General features: G+C 39.8%; 1 protein-coding gene across 1 annotated transcript in view; it reads left to right on the top strand.

Annotated features, from left to right (window-relative positions):
• veph1 (ventricular zone expressed PH domain-containing 1) overlaps positions 1-14,884 on the top strand; it is a 66,836-nt gene extending 51,952 nt beyond the window's left edge. The window contains exons 11-14 of the mRNA XM_069668902.1: positions 1,962-2,079; positions 11,791-11,927; positions 14,360-14,413; positions 14,655-14,884. Of these exons, the coding sequence (XP_069525003.1) occupies positions 1,962-2,079; positions 11,791-11,927; positions 14,360-14,413; positions 14,655-14,837 (492 nt within the window). The 3' untranslated portion in view covers positions 14,838-14,884. The remainder of the gene's footprint in view (positions 1-1,961; positions 2,080-11,790; positions 11,928-14,359; positions 14,414-14,654) is intronic.
• Positions 14,885-17,697: the final 2,813 nt, after the last annotated feature.

Consider the following 17,697-nt stretch of genomic DNA (forward strand, 5'->3'; position numbering starts at 1 on the left):
AGCACTTTTCTAGTCTTCTGCCGACCACTGGATTTTACACTAGATGTCTCATTCACCCTTTCACACTCACATTCACACACTGATGACAAAGGCTGCTAAGTAAAGTGCCAGTGACCGTAGCAGTCAGGGTTCGAACCCCCAACCTTTGGATTAACAGACAACCGACTCTACCACTGAGTCACAGCCGCCCTGGAATTAATGGAATTAATAAATCACTCCTGCCTAATAAATGATAACATCTTTCAAATGTCATATCCTCAGTTTGTAAGGAAGGCCCTTACAATTGATTTAATCTCAAGCAGAAACTAAAATAACTCTGAAGAAAAGGTTTTAGTTCAGGGTTAGCTAACCCTTACTGTCATTAGAGTTATTTAGAGTTAGTAAACTGAACTTGTGTGTGAAAAACGTGAACAATTATTTTCCTCCCGTCCATCTCTCTACCACTGACCTTTTCTTGTGTCTGTGTCTGGATGTTCCAGTACTCATAACTGGGATTTCTCACTGTTGCAACATGTGTCTCCTAAAGACCACTCGGCCCCCTGAGTTGTATCACAATATTAATGTTCATGTAAACCCACACATGGTCTGTGTCTCTCAGCCACACATGGTCCTGGTTTATCCGTATCCGCAGGCAAAACCCTTTGACCTCAATTATTTAAGTTGAAACAACACGAGTAACGCTCGGATGTATGGATGAGTCTGAAAGCTACTCTTTTGATCACGTGTGCCCTTGGTCATGGCAAGTACTGAAATGTGAGTTTTAGTTTCAGTCGTCCAAATGGGAATACATATATATACATAATATATTTCACATTTACATCCTCGCTCATTAACATCAAGGAAGGGGAACAGGTCTGTATGTCAAACACACTGGTCGCTCAGCCATTACAGCTACCTGTTTGTCTTACACTCGATCAAACCCAGCTCCCCCAGGGTGTTTCATGTGAGTCTAATTTAGCTGTAGTGAGAAATGCGTCTCTTGTTCTTATATGGATCATCAGAAAAAGTGAAGGGACTATGGCAGAGTCAGAGGTCAAAGAAATGATGAAGCAGAGTGTACTGCTCGGTTGGTGGTCAGGATGTTTAAACTGTGAATTCATTATAGAGGGATTTGATTAAACTGCGTAAATACAGTTTGAACACACACACACACACACACACACACACACACACACACACACACACACACACACAGATTCTCTCTCATGGAAACTGATGACAGTAATCCATCATCTCATTAAATGTTCCTATTTTTCTCCAAACCAGGTAAATATGTATCATCTCGTGCGTTTAAGTGTCACTGAAGTGGGTTTGTGTGTATTTAAACTAAAGTATAACTCTTACCATGTGCAGGGGGTCTTCGGGGATTTGGAATGGGGGTCTTGGTTTCCATGTGTTTCCATACTGAAACACAAACACACACATACACTGATGCACAGTTGCGCAGTCCATAACTGGAATGTCATGCATGTCATACCTCCTTAAGTTGAAACGCCATTTTTATTTGTGGGTTTCTGCTTGTGATAGTCTTTATATTGTCTCATTGTACAGTAGCTTAAAAAAGCGTTTCTCTGTGGGCTGGTTAGACCTCTCCTCTTCCCATTATTTTCCTGGCTGCTTCTTCCTATTAAAAAGGTTTGTGTTGAAGAAGATAGAAATTCAGTATTAGCTTTAAATGTATGTCATAAAATTGAATCTTAGTTTGTTTCATCTGGAGACACCAGTTGTCAGAAACACCCCACTGCGCACTGTTGTATTTAATCTCCCAGTAAGCCATGACAGTATGACAGTAAGCCAGCTTGACACAGTACAAGGACCTTGAAACTGAAGCAGCTAAATGGAAATTAGCCAACTGCAATTTAATTACCTACACCTGTGCTTCCCTCCTGTGCCATGTCAGACTGCCTTCTGTGAAACAGGACGGTGAGAAAGGTTTCTGTTTTCTTTCCTCCTGTCTTCAGGACCTGGACAGTCTCCAGATTCAGCTGGAGGATGTCCGCTTCTTTGACCTGTTCGGCTACAGTGAGGAAGAGGGAGGTTGGCTTTGCTTCATGTGCAACAACCCTGAGAAGGCCACAGGTACAGAAACGCACACACGCAATCTCTCACTCTTACACACAAGCCAAAGTATACATAACCATGCTTACACATCATATATAAGATACAAAGGGATTAGGAGTATAAACCTTTTTTGTAGGAGCAGCTAACACCCTGTTTTCATGGTTTGATAAATAAGTTCTTCTTGGCAGGATAAAAAGGTTCTTATTGGCAAGTAGTTCTTACTGTAACAGAGTTTTTGTTTCATTTAACACACAAGGAACACACACATTAACATGCATCGAATTAAACTGCTTGCCACAGGCCCCTCTCTGCTTTCCCCTGAATTTCTCCAACCCGTGTTGTCTTCTCTAAACCGAGCACTAAACAACTGAAGTGGCATTTTAAGAGATGTTTTTCTCATTTTCACTCGTTTCAACAGCAGCTCTTTGGCACAGTTGGGGTTCCCTTGGGTCTGATGGTACAACCAACGCAAAGCTCCGTGGCATGTTTTCACTCAAAACGCCTTCAAGGGGAATAGTCTTTTCCCAGAGCAGTGAAGTAAAACGGAGCAAAGAGCAGCACTGATTTAATAGCTGCCAGTCTGCTTTTAGTGTGGTTATGAAGGGTCACTGAAATCAGTCAGTCACTGCCATCATGACTTGTTCTGATTAGTTTACTTTGGACCGGCCACTCCCTTCGACTTTGCCCTGATGAAGTCAGACTTGGAATATGGACAAAATCCTTAAGATTACCTTAAGAGTACTGTGTGTGTGTGTGTGTGTGTGTTTTCTGCCTGTTTACTTTACAAACTTGGGCCTGAAAACGAAATACTATCAGATCAATTACACAAAAAATATGATCATATATAAAAATGAAAAAATATATACATCTTCTTTACACCTGTCTCACACATAGAGAAGTCCTGCTGTTTCGACTTCCCTGCTCAGGTTAGATACACTGTGAAGCGTCCCCTCCATTTAGTCTCCTCTCAGTCAACTATGACACAGAAGAAAACAGGATGAAAGTGTATATAGGTGAGTGATGATGCAGTAAATTTCAAGGGTCTATAAATCGATGAGTGACAGTTTAGCCTCAGGAGAGCACGCAGGGGAGAGCAAATGTGACAGCGGTTTGGGAAACAACAGGCTTTAAATCTGCGTTTATCTTTCTGTCTGTCTCACATGGAAGCAGTTATTAGTTATGTAAGAGGAGTAAGAAGAGGGCAGTTTGTGGCAGATGTTGTGTTCTGATGAAGAAATATCGAGGGACAAAAGGTAAAAATGTGAGGGACCGGCTTTAGAGAAAGTGTACTTGAGGAGTGCAGTTCGACTAATAAGCAGCTGTAAACTTTTGTTGCGTACAGCAGCTTGGTGTTTTCGGGCTCTGCTCTTTGATGGCAGCTAATAAGGAGCCAGCAGGTATTTCCAGAGTCAAAGCCAGAGGCAGGAAGTTGTTTGCTGGTCCAAGGAAACAGGCAGATGGGGTGCAGTTAAAGTTTAGTGTGTGCATGTGTGGGTATGTTTATTTATGTTTACGTGCTTTGGAGGGAGAAAAGTTCAGACTGGGGGCAATTACCTCATGAGTGTCTATCGGGTTTTATCCAATCAGTATGAGGAAACATCAAATCTGAAGATGAAGCCTTTAATTTGATAAAGAAAAAAAAAGTTTACAATTATTATTGTATTATTAAGTATTATGGTAATTAATGTGACACAATCCACCATTCAACATCATACTTACAAGGCCCCAGTTTTGTTTCTCTTTCGCTGTAGTTCAGATTTAGTAATCGACTGTCACAGGCATTAGAGGAAATGAAGTATGATTAGGGCTAATTCCGATAAGACTTATGGCTTATTTTCCCCATTATATTTGATCCTACCATCCGTTCTGTTGTGTCTTGTGTCTATTTCCAAACGCTTCCTTTCAGCTCACAGTCATTGTCTGCAGTGTCCCAGGGTTAGATGTTTGACAAGCTTTAGGTTGTTACAAAACCACCAACATCCCTCGAATAGAAGGTTAGAGCAAAAGTTAAGAAACAGTGAAATATGTGACAACATTTCAAACATGTAACCAGGTCTGGTCTGATCTGGTGGAATACTAAATGCCTCCCTATTCTTTTGAGCTCTTAGAATAACACTGCATAGTCTCGTTCACTTGGAAATAGCTTTTTGAATTGGATGAATGATCCTTGTCCTTTCAAGTGCAATTTAATATTCTTTTGGTTCATCTGTGCCGAAGCCGTCATTAAGCTGGGTTCACAGCTTTTCATCTTCTCATTCTTCCATGTCATTGTCTTGTCATCACCTATTTCATCAAATATACAAACACTCACATGCACAGAAGTAAACACACACACACACACACATCAGGTTGCCAGATCCAAAATATACAAAAGCCAAATGAAGCCATTCTTCCAGCTCTGCTGGTCAGAACAAACCGGTAATCACCAGCTGAATGAGCGCAAGGAACGGATGATTACATTTCAGATTCATGCCAGTTATTGACAGTACAGGAGGATTTCAAAAAGGATTAGTTGAACTTTCCAACTGGGGTTGCGTGATGTAAATGTAGAAATATGTTTACTAAATTGTGTATGTCCTTGTGGCCTTGAATGGCCATATTGTTATCAGTTTCTATAGGCAAACCCTGTAACACATAGACAGTTCCTGTGAAAATAGAAATCTCAGGACAGTAAGAGCTACACAATCAGAATGTCATGCTACAACCAAAACAAGTTGCATTATTTTTTTAATTAAGATTATTTGTTGGCCTTTTGCCTTTATTTGCTAGGACAGTGAAGAGAGACAGGAGATATGGAGAAGAGAGAGTGGATGGCATGCACCAAAGGGCTGGTGTGGGGCCGATGCAGGGAGGACTTTGGCTCTGTGAGTGGGCCGTACTTAAACCACTGACCCCATCATAAGAAACCTCTTTCATACAGTGTCTGGTCAATGTTTTTATGTTAGATGCCTACTGAAATTAATCAAAGTGTTGTTTAACTAATTATATGTCAACTTGTCTAACACAACAGTTAGTTCCGACCAAGTAATCTGATTGGACAAGAGGCATTCCATGAGTGCTGAAATAGAGAACAACATCACTGGGACTGTTCACTCTGTGTATCACTCCGCCTCAGCTCATTATAACACTGCAGACTCTTATTTCACTGATGATAAATTAAAACACAAAGATAAATTATACAAAGTATATAGCTGCTCTGTGGTAACTTATAGACACAGACAAAGTAGCAGAGTGCTGGAGATTTTTTGGGTTGCTTGGCAACAAAAGTCCAGTTTCAGTTAGGATGTGGATCTATTTGAGTTGGTGAAGCAAAAGATAATCTGTTGTTGATTGTTACATTTGACTACTATTTGCTGCTTGTGTAAGACTGAATCACAGCAGTGCTGATATTCAGTACAACATTACTTCCTCTCGTGTGATATTGCTTATATATTTCCCTCCAAATTAGGCTCATATGTAGAAAGTGTTGAATAACCTAGTACATTACTGTGAATCCTGGCCTCAGTAACACACATGCACGTTGTTAGAGATAATAAACTAAGCACCCATCATTAAAGATCAAAAAGAAAACCCACTGTGTACTGAAGTTACATCATTTAAATGAATTACAGATATTCATCGAATAATCATCATTTAACCTGTTACACAAATTGCATCACGTTTAAGCTAACACCCACACTTACTTTATGCTACTATGCAGATGTTGTAATGTAAAACAGTAATATTGATATTTGTGTACTTGTGTTTGTGTGGCATGCTAAATTCTCCCAACATGGCTATATATCTCCCCAGTTTTGTATTCAAACAGCTAACTGTGTTAAAGAAGTGACCCCTCTTTGACCTTTCGCACCTGAGACCTAACATGTTTGTTGTCAGCCTCGTGAACTCGGTGGCCTGAACCCACACTATCTGCAGCTGATCGTTACTCAGCTGTCAACAGTCAGCTGCATAACTCAGACGAAAGGGGCCTGAGCAACATGTTATGCGAAACCTTCAACCAGTACTTTGAAGCGTTTTCAAATAGATTTTGTATCATAACATTGTTAAACATTATTTTTGTCTTTAATTGAACAGTTAAGAATCTAGAGGACAGATGAGGAGACAAACACAGATCACTCGGCCACAGTGAAATCCCTTTAGAGCCAAATACAGTAGTTTAACTTGAATATGTGACCTCAGCCTGTGTCTTCTGTGTGACCCATGATTGGGTATGCAGACTGGATTAAGTTACTTAACAATTGCTAAACAGAAGATTAGGAATGCATTTTTACTTTGCAGTGCACAAACTCAACAGAACAAACATGCAACCTGAAAGGATTTACAGGAGAGTTGTTCACAGTGGAGAAAATATTAAAAAAAGGTACCTGTGTCTGTGCCATCAATTCTTGTGTACATGAAATGGTTCACAAAATCAAATGGTTTATGAAGATGTGAAACATATGAACAAGTCTTTCACCGAAATGAAAATGCCCAGAAAACAAGCCAACAATATACTTATGGAAGCCAGAAAACAAACTAAATCTGTCCCCTGGAAACTTTTTGACGCGTCCAACTGAAAGCTCTCCAGCTCCATCCAGTATATTTAGTCAAGTGATAGTGATGATTCACCTCATCTCACTGAAACACATGTATCAACCTGGCTTCAGACCCAATGCAGTTTGAAACTTTTCACTTGTAGGTGACCCACTTCTTTATTTTCGCCATGAAAGCAGCTCATAACACTCGTGTTTTTTACCATGTGCGCATGCTGTTCACATTACCAGCTGCAACCAGCCAACTTCTTTTCTGTTTAATGCGTTATATTGCGTTACCATAATAAAAACTTGCTGACTTGGCCGGAGTGGTGCGCTGTGATTACTTCAGAGGTTACACACACACACCAGAAAGGAGCAAATAGGAGAAAATAGAGAAAGGTGAAGTGTTTTCCATCGTGAAGGCCAAAGTGGAGCCGGTGGTTACTGCAGCTCCATGATGCTTTATGATATACTGTTGACTTTAACTACTGGAATGCTTTTGAAGTGAGCCGTAATGAGCACAGTTGTGCGTCTGTGTTTGTGCATGTTCTGTTTGTGTGTGTGTGTGTGTGTGTGTGTGTGTGTGTGTGTGTGTGTGTGTGTAAACACGCCAGGATAAGGTTCCTTTTCAATGTCCGGCTTTGTTCAGTCTTTTTTCTACAATAACTTCACCACAGCATCATCTAATGAACAGATTTCCCACAGAGGTAACTGATAACAAGAGATAAGAGAGCTGTAATTGGCTTGACTTGACTTCTGGAACTTTAAAATAATAATACATACCCTTCGTCCCTCATGTCACTACATGTGGGTTTGCCCACGCATTCACTCATGTCTGGAAGACAGTTCCCCTGTTTGCAAAATGATGGAATTGCCCAAGCAAGACTTTCCGTCATTCAGCCATCAATCAGTAAAGACTCGCTGGACAAAAACTCTCACCTCCAGGAATTCTGTTGCAGATTCAGGAGATTCCCTTGCTTAAGAGTCTCTTTACAACAGATGGAGTTTGGAAAGTAGTAGAAGTTTACTGGAATGATTGAAGGCAGCATTTCTCCAGGGTGCAGTTAGATATTGTGATGAGGAACACATGTTAGCCAATAGAGGTTTGTGCTTTTATGATAATCATCTTTAAAGATCTACTCTCATCTCATATTTCATTTATCCTTTTATTTTTCAAGGGATCGACTGTGAACACTCTAAAAGTAACTAATCAAAGGATATACACTACCACAAGGTCTACACTAACTTTGGCCGGATTGCATTCAGGCTTCATTCCCCTCTAAGGATTTATAACATCAATCATCTTATTAGTCTTGTAATTGTTTCTTTTTATTCTTTTTTACCTGCCTTGTTTTTTCTGGTATGCTTGTTGTGCGACTACATAGTGTAATATAAGATTTTAGGGGCCAAGCAAGAACTTTGTGTGTATCTGCACAGCCTTTCAGCAAGTTAAACACACTTCTGATGAAGCTGAAAGATAGTCTTTAAGGTTTGCAAAGGAGGTTATTGTAAATCTTTGAAAAGAGTTATGGAGTGCAAATTCAGTGATAGTTATAACATGTCAAATAACAATATCATAATCAAAAGATAGAAACTTATTTTAAAATGAGTTAGAACAGTAAAGGGAAACTGGACTAACAAATGTACAGCCTTTGGTAAGCTGTTAATTTAGTTTAGGCTACAATGTGCTTCATATCACCTGTAAAAAAAATGTAAATCAAGAAATCCATTGCCATAATTAGACTAGTTAACATAGACATAAGACATAAGTTGAATTTGGAGGAGTTGGATACATTACAGCTCCCCCAGTAGTGTGTAACATAGACAGTTAACTAAAGCTAACTATAGCAACGCATTCACTCAAGAAAGCTTAAATCATGGCTAGCTGCGTTTGCAGTTAACATATTTAAGAAATGACACAAGTCTGAATTCGAATCTGTTTCCCCCAACACATTTTTTCTAAACTGATACATGTTTTTTGCATGTAACAAGAAGTTGCATGTAGCAAGAACAACACGTTTATTTTCCACCTATGAAATTCTGTCACTCAAAAAGAAGCTAACAATTAGGAACTTGTTTACAACCACATATTTTACAATCATTTAATGTTAACAACATATATCTCACTGGTCTCGTCACAAGACAGTCTAAAAACTTCAAACCAGACACATTTACACACAAATACACTCTTTCATTATGAAACAAATACAAACATCACGACTTTCACAGATTTGAACATGAAGGTGAAATGTAGGTTAGTTTAAAGCGCAGGAGTTATATCTGGAAATGATTTAAAGTGGCCAATTGGCCAATTGACTCCTGTCACAGTTTGGAAATCCTGCCACTCAAGAACTTCAACATGCAGAACAGGTCACAGATCAAGAGGCCTTATGCAAAGCCTGATTTAAAGTTGATCCAGCTCTTTAATCCCTCATAATTCTGGTTAACATTTGAATCTGGGTAACAATCTTTTCTTACATGGTAGTGAATTTGTTGAATATATTAAGTATTACCAATGTAAAAAACAGTAAATAGTAAGTTCAACATCATGAAGTGGAGTCAAGCGTGTCATATTTCCCTCTGAAATGTAGCTTAGTTGGAGTTTTAATTAAGAGAAAATGGAAATACACAATCTAAGTACAGGTACCCTAAAAGTGTACTTGATTGCAGTACTTATGTGACTCTCACCACTGTTTATGTCTCGTAGTTTTGACGTCAGCGTGTCTCGGACAAGAGGTTATGAACTACAGCCTGAGGCATCACTTTCCAGGTGTCTGCATCAAAGCTAAGAGACAGCCAAGAAACAATGATTTACGCACCAGACAAGTTTATTTCTGCTCCCAAAAAAAGACATATTTGTTGGATGATGCAGACAAGTTGACACACCACACAAGTGCGAGTGTGTCCAGTTGTAAAAGCAGTGTCTCCATCTGAAAGGCTGGCAGGAAGTCAAGAGAAGGCAAGCTAGTGAATCATACAAAGTACAATATACACTCAACACTTTTTACCCTCACACAACACTTTTGTCACGTACCTGTAGTGACAGCTGATCAAAGAGATTTTCTTAAAACTTAACTTAATCAGATATCGTGATGTATCATTATATGATTGTCTTGCAATTTATCAATTATTGCAGAATCGCTGTATCATGATATTATCGTTATCGTGGCCCATGTTTCTGTTTCTGACTGTTTCTTAAGACACAAGTTTTTGTGGATTTATAAATGCAGTGATGCAAACAGGATGCTTGTGACGCACACATATTTCTAATCACTTCAATTCTATTGGGGTCAGGGACAGATATTTTGAAACTTGGACAAATGGCATGGTTGGATGGAAAAGGAAGGAAGGGGAACTGACCATTTAAAAAATATTTATAAAACAATCAATGTTTTTGTTCCAGCCCTGCATAGCAAGATGTTCTCTAACATGCTCACTTGTTTAGGGCCTCAGTATTTCATTATTATCATTTACGATTGATGTACAATAATTCGATTTATCAATTCATTTATTCAATTCTATCAAATGTCACAATATACTATTAAATGCCAGTACAAAGTTGTCAGACTGTGAAATAATGTCTTTACAATACTAAAAGGGTATTTTACCTGCCGTAATGTGACACAGAAAGCAGGTTCTCCCTCTTCTCTCTTCTTCTCTGAGATTGTGATGGCCTTTAAAGGTTTGTCCTGTTTGGCGTCGGGCATCTCTGTGAATCATTTCTGCAGCATACCCACACATTCACACACACTCCGATCAGATTGCAACAATCTCTCGACTGCTTTACTCATCGTCGTGGATACAAAGAGTGGCTCTGTTTGGTGGTCAGATTCTGATGACCTGTTTTACTGGCATCAAACCTGAAGCAGCAGTCTGGGACCACAGTCTCTCTAAGTACACATTCACACTTATTATACAATCAGTTACCGAAAACTTGCCTGTGATCAGTTGGACCAGTTACACACACACACACTCAAATTGGTACTTGATCCCACTCATTCAAAGTTGTGATGTGGGTGAATGTTTCTAACCAAACTAGTCCAGACTCGACTTCGTGGCTCTCCTCTATCTGATCGCACACACGACTAAAACAAAATACTCTCTTTGATTTAAACTGAGCAACCCATTAATGACCGTAAGTGGAAATGGAAAGTTCAGGTTTGTTTGTGTCACACATTTTCATAAACATTTTGAAAGTTATAAAACATTACAAATAAGAGTAAAACAGACAGCAAGGGAAATAAAAGTAATAATAGAAAGTAGAGTTAAGGAGAGTAGAACTATCATAAAAGATCACTTTTGGGAATGCAGAACTGGCAAGTTATACAGGAGATAAAAAAGTGTCAGGTCAGAAGGATGTCTGAGCTGAGCTTCAGCAGTACCTAATAAATGTTATCTTATTTAATATGGAGAAAGCTATGGGGACATTAGTATTGTCCATAGAAATCGACAGGGTATCTATTAATTTCCCAGGGGTCTCAAACTTAAAATACACAGGGGCCATTAGCCAGGTTGCTCTTTCCTAGAGGTTGTTTGCTTCTACATATTTGCTGATGATTTTCAATGAATAAACACTACATATATTATTGCTCTACATGTTTAATAGAGTAACGCCATTGAGACTCATATCCAGGACAGGAAGTGGTCCATCCATTCCTGCTGAAGCTGTCTGTCTTCTACATTAACTTGTGTGCTCAGTGAAACTTTTTGTGTATGTTACTGAAAATCAGAGTGCTGTTGGTCATATTAGGCGGAGCTTGCTTATTTCTACATATGGAATTAAAGGCCATTTTTGCTCTGATGTTAAAGCCTAGCTAGAAAATGTAAACATTACCATGAAGTCAAAGAAAAAAGTGGGCTAATGAAAAGAAATGATATTTGCCTGTGGGCTGGATCTGTTGTGCTTTGGGATTTCAAAATCAGAAAAGCATTTTGCCAATTGTTTACTTTTTGTTTCTAGATTTTAAGCACCTAAACGCATTAACGCAGGGCTGTTCAAGAGCTAATTCAAATTTTAAATGTCATACCCTCCCAAGAGCTCATGAATGCATCATAGTCACACTTTTTAGATCAATTCACTGTCACATGCCAACATCTAAATAAGTGGGCAAAAATATATAAAATGTTTTCTTTTTCTCTAATGTTTATTCTTTGTTTTTTAGTGTATTTAATTCCCTCTTCCTGTCTGTCATTCTGTAATTGTGTGTTGGTCCAGTTGTGAACCAGGAGGGACAGCCTCTGATCGAGGGGAAGCTGAAGGAGAAGCAGGTCCGCTGGAAGTTCATTAAGCGCTGGAAAACCCGTTACTTCACCCTGGCAGGAAACCAGCTACTCTTCCGGAGAGGCAAATCAGTACGTAGCTAAATGAAAGCCTCCTCAAACACACAAACACACACACTCTTACACTCCCTCACCTCTATTTTAGAAAATCCTCATTAACAATTCCCTGTTCTGAGTCATTTGAATCATGATGAAACTGCATGAAACAGTGGAAACCTCATCTTGTGATAAGCACAATTGTCCCTCAGGAGCACCGGTCTGTAACAAACCTTGGACCCGGTAAGGACTCTTGGGAGACTCCCAAGGCCAAAACATGATGCTGCAACTACATGAGTCACTCTTAGCCACTATAACTCAAAGCAGATATCATTAGGCACAAGTAGCATGCATACAAAAAGAGGTACTGGCTTTTACAGTGTGTGTCAGTGAAGAAAAGACAGAATGCTAGGTGAGGAGGTTTCCCTCTGGGTTGCTACGACGCCATTTTTTCCCTCAAGCTTCTTTGAGTGACGCGATGACTTACTGTAAGATTGAAACAAGGCTGAGATCACCAATCAGAGACTGAGATCACTAATGTGAGAATAATTATGGGAAAAATGTGCTTAATCAAAAAGACATAGAGGAAGCATCATGATCAAAGCTGTGTTGTGGGTCAGTTTGATTTCATCCAGCTGACGATAGAAAACCAGGTTTATATGGGAATTTAACTAAGCCTCTGTATCCGTGCTTATTTTCTGATTCATAGCTGTCATCTACAAAAGTGAATCAATTATTGATAATGGAAATAATTTTCACAGCCAGCAGGAGATTGGGTATCCTCTGGATCTTTGGAAAATCTCATGTTTATACAAATGGCTCCCAAAAACAAGAGCGAGGCACGGCATCACAGGGAGAGTATCTGGAAACAGGGTAGAGTTGAGCTCTTGTGTTTTTTTTTTCTCCTCCAAACAATAGTCTTTGTGCTCCCATCCAGATGGTAATGGATTCCTCTCTTTTGCAGCAGCAGCAGCAGCCACAAATTGGAAAGGTTATGTGTCTTTGTTCTCAGCGCTCAGTCCGCCTTGCCAGCATGTTCTGGAGGTGGTTGGTATGTTGTGAAAGACCTTTTCCCAAATGGGGAGCAAGATTAACAACTGTAAGATGTGTTGTTTCCTCCGCAATGAATGATTGAGCTGCTTTGACATTCGGAGAGGTTGGAAACTTTCAGCAGTGTGCCAAATCCACACAAAGCTCGCTCTTGTATCTCACTACTGTTACTCAGGTTGGTCCATTTGTTTCCAATAGCATATGCAGACTAAATGGAATATCCTAAGAAGGTAACCTATTTATCTACATTGTGGGATATTGCTGACTAAGTCAATCATTTTTTGTTTATATAGCACCAAATTGCAACAAAAGATGTCTCATGACACCTTACATATATAGAGCAATTCTAGACCATACTCTTTGATGTATTAATTAGAGAGACCCAACATTAATGACCAAGCAATTTGTAACAGTGGCAAGCTTCTTTTTAACAGGCAGAAGCCTCGAACAGAACCAGACTTATTTATGTACAGCCAACTGCCATAACTGGTGAGGTCGAGAAAATGGGATAGAGTGAGTGAAAGAAACAGAGAGATGGATAGAGACAAACAAACAGGCGATAGAAAATGTCATTGCTAATATTAGCAATGAAATTATATGAATGCTAATATAAGAATGACTGATGATAATAATTACAGCAGTTGAAGTCAAGCAGGTCACCAGCAGCAGATGTTCTCCCACTGCAATCTAGAGGAACCTAGAATAGGAGAGAGCACAAGAACTCAGGAGAAGATATACAATTAGTAACATGCTGTAATGGGACATGAATACATACAGATAAAGAGAGAAGATGAGACATGATCTCAGTGTGTCAAATCCCCCATCGGTCTAAGCCTTTAGCAGCATAGCAGTTGGTAAACCTGGTTAGCAACTTCTTTGTCATAAGGCTAAAATCAATCAAATGTCCAGTTGAATCAGAGGATGAATCTACTGATCTCAATCTGTGGGAAAACAGTAATCTGACCCTCAGCACAAGTCAGCAGGGAGGTAAAACTGTGAACACGTCTACTGTGATTGAATGCTTTTCAACAAACACATCACACACACTCACCACAGACAGCATATGGCCAGTTGCCTTGAGTCTTTCAGCTAGCTCTGATTATGTGGTTTTGACCACGGTACTAACTCAGGGTAAGAAGACATGGATGTGTTGCAATACACAAACTGAAAATTCCACTGGATAAAACATACAGACGTACAGACTTAATGTGTATCAGAGCAGGAGGATTTCATTTCCTGTGCCAGAGAAGCAGCAGAACAATGCAGAGTAGATGTTCATCAATCTTGTACTGACATGCTTAGAAATGCAAAGAGAGCTTTTTTTACACGGCTAAAGATGAGGTGTCAGATGATACCTAACAAAGGTTTTCTGGCTTCGCTGGTTTAATCACGTCTCTCATTTACTGTCCTCTCTGTAGAAAGATGAGCTGGATGACATCCCGATTGAGCTAAGCAAGGTGCAAAGTGTCAAGGTGAGGAGCTAAGCTTTCATCTTCCCTCCCCAGTCATAATGTACATTATTTAAGAGGACAGATCACATCCACTAATACTATAAGCAGGCTTGCATGACAGATGTCAGTTTGTAAAGAATGAGCCTGTATAAAGTCAAACCCCATAAATCTGAAAAATGACAGCAGCATCTCTCCCCAGTGGACGGATGTTTTAGTCTGAACTTTTTCATGTTCTCGTCTCTTTTCCGATGTTTCTGTGAAGGTGGTAGCCAAGAAGCGGCGAGATCGGGGCCTGCCGCGGGCCTTTGAGATCTTCACAGACAGTAAGACATATGTGCTGAAAGCTCAGGATGAGAAACATGCCGAGGAGTGGCTGCAGTGCATCAACGTGGCCGTGGCTCAGGCCAGAGAGAGGGAGAACAGAGAAGCTACCACCTACCTGTGAGAGCAACCCATGAGGTCACATACTGCACGTCTATCGATGATACATGTCATGCTCAAAAGCACATTCACACACAGACAAACATGAAGAATATTGTGTGTAGCCGCACACAAAAGTACACAGTATCCACTGCCAGTAGCATAACTTTTCGTCTGTAATCAGTGGTATATATACCTTAATCCTGTCAAGGACGGAGAAAACAAAACCAACCGATATGCAGTGTTTTTCAATAAAAGCAGCAATAACAGACTCTCTAGGATGTGTATCAAAAGTGAAGTATAATTACATGTTTTAAATACTGACTGCCTGCACTTACTGTTACACTTACTGATGCATCTACACTACTATAAATGAATGTTACAGTACATAAGTGTTATATATTGAAGTTACATGACTGGACCGTACAGTATGGAAAAGTCCTCTTCTTGAGTCCAGACTCTGCTATGGGCTTCACCAACCAAACAAACACCAGCGTCTCATGATTTCTGAGTTTAATGGTGCATGATGATGGAGATTTATTTGAGTCCTGAGGAGTATTCAGCAATAAAGACTTGATAGCAGCACAGACCTCCTACGGACTTGTAGCAATAATGAGACTGAGCAGACTCTCTTGAAAGCACGAAGGATGAAGAAGAAGAGCCTAATGGACAGCAGATGGGAAGGGCACTCTATACTAGAATTGTAGTGTGTGTGTGTGTGTGTGCGCGCAGAGAGTGAGAGAGAGAGAGAGAGAGAGTATGTTGTTGTCTTAAAGCAATAGTTCAACAAGGGAAATTCCCTTATTTGCTTTCCTGCCAAGAGTTACATGACAACATCCCTGCAGCTCTTAGATCTGTCTGGTTAATAGCAGAGCTAGATGATTAGCTTAGCTTAGCATAAAGACTTGAAACTTGAACTTCAAAATCCACCTACGAGCAACTCTAAAGCTCACTAATCAGAAACTTTGATTTCATTTGTTCAATCTGAACAAAAATCAAAGTTAAAAATGACAAGTTGTGGTTTAAAGTGTGGGTGGGACGATTTCTTGTCTAGGTGCAGTGACTTACTGGGGACTCCACTGGTTTCCCAGCCATCTCATAGTTACTTCACGGCTCTAGGAAGTCGCTGCTTGTGATCAAGAAACAGTCCTGCAAATAAAAAGCCCACAGGAAGACCACAACTTATCTGCCTTTTGGACAGAGCCAGGCTTACTGTTTCTACCCCTTTACCTTATTTTATGCTAGGCTAAGCTAACCAGCTGTTGGCTTCATATTTACAGTAAACAGCAATATTATTCATCCGCTCAGCTATTTGAACCATTGATTTGTTATACAAATAATTTATTGTGGAATATGAATGTACATATTTAATTCAGTGTTTTTAAATCATTTTTATTATATATTTTCTGTCTTTTCATTTTGTATTTACTTTTCATCACTAACAATACTTCCTTTTACTCTTAAGGCAGTATAAGACAGCTGAAGTTGAGTCATTTAGAAATGTGTCATCTAACACCATGTTTGAAGAAAACATTTTGACCCAATTTTCATGTTCTGCTCTTAAGTACTTACGTGACTAAAGCAAGCCAGGTAAGAGTTAGTGCACTGGTCAGATTTCTGGTCTTTTGCAATTTCAATAGGGTATGGACCAAGCTTATGTCTGCAGCAATTTACTTTATGTTATACAAGGAGCAGATGGGGCCATGCCTGCAAGCTAGTTCAAGCAGGCAACAACTCGAGCTCCACTGATTTCACACTTGACATGCGTCATTCTCCACAATCACCTGACAAACGCTTCCTCCCAATGAAAGGTCTATTTAAGCTGCCAGATTTCTCCCTTTCATTGTCATGGCTCCCCTGCATCAGCACTGTGCTCATACTTTCAGCCCCACCACCACCCCAGCATCCACCTGCTGACTCCGGCTAGGGGGTTTAAGATATTATCTCGTCATTCCTCAAATTTCTGCATGTAAAATGAATCTGCGAGGAGTGATGAGGTCAGAGCCTAGGCGCCAAACACAAGCTATGCTGCAATAAACATTTCAACCTATTACAAACGTGAGTTGTCTGCGGAACTGTTGCTTAATAGTGAGAGAAAGCACAAGAGTTAGGCTATAGATTTCCAAGAAAACACTGCAGTAAATTAAGGGTTTCCTGTGAAATTCTGCCAGTTCACTCATGTTGATTTGCAATAATTCAGTGAAAGGTTTGTTTAGAGACTTTGACATGAAATAATCTCTCACTTTTCAAACAGCTTGTGAGTTTTGTTCTCTTGTTTAAACTGAGGTTAGAAGAGGAAGTTACCACATTGAAATAAGAGGAAAAACTCCACAGTGCTATAATCGTTTCTGTCTCTATATCTTTACAACTGTCCACCTGAAAAGTCAGAGCCTGTGGCTAGGTGCAATGTGGAGCACATGAACTCCCTTTTGCTCTTCACTAACCAGGAGGCAGATTACAAACATGTCCTGATCCGGTTAAACTCTAAACTGCACCAGACAATTTCACAGTCGACTGTGGTAAATCAATTATTGTGCATGTCTGATTCTGATCTATATCTGGATCCACATCTAAGGTGTGTGTCTGCCCACAGGTGAACACACTGCTTTAGTATGAAATGCTTTTGGTTTCAGTTAAAGATATAAAATGCTATCTATATTTTCAAAATGCCTGAGGTAGTTTAAATCTTAACTCGTGTGACAGACTAGCACATTTTCTTTGGTCTTAAATTGTCCCAAAGCCTAAAGCCTGTTAGCTCTGAACATGCAGTCACAACACTGCCTTTCCCACCGGCTCGGGTTACCAGTCTGTACTCTCCGCTGTCTCTGCAGCTCGCCGCCTGCACCGCAGAGCTGACCTGCATCTGCTTACACGTTATATTATTT

The sequence above is a fragment of the Semicossyphus pulcher genome, unplaced genomic scaffold (assembly GCF_022749685.1).
Source record: "Semicossyphus pulcher isolate SPU_LCO1_2020_fin unplaced genomic scaffold, fSemPul1.0.p SCAF_19, whole genome shotgun sequence".
Classification (NCBI taxonomy): Eukaryota; Metazoa; Chordata; class Actinopteri; order Labriformes; family Labridae; genus Semicossyphus; species Semicossyphus pulcher.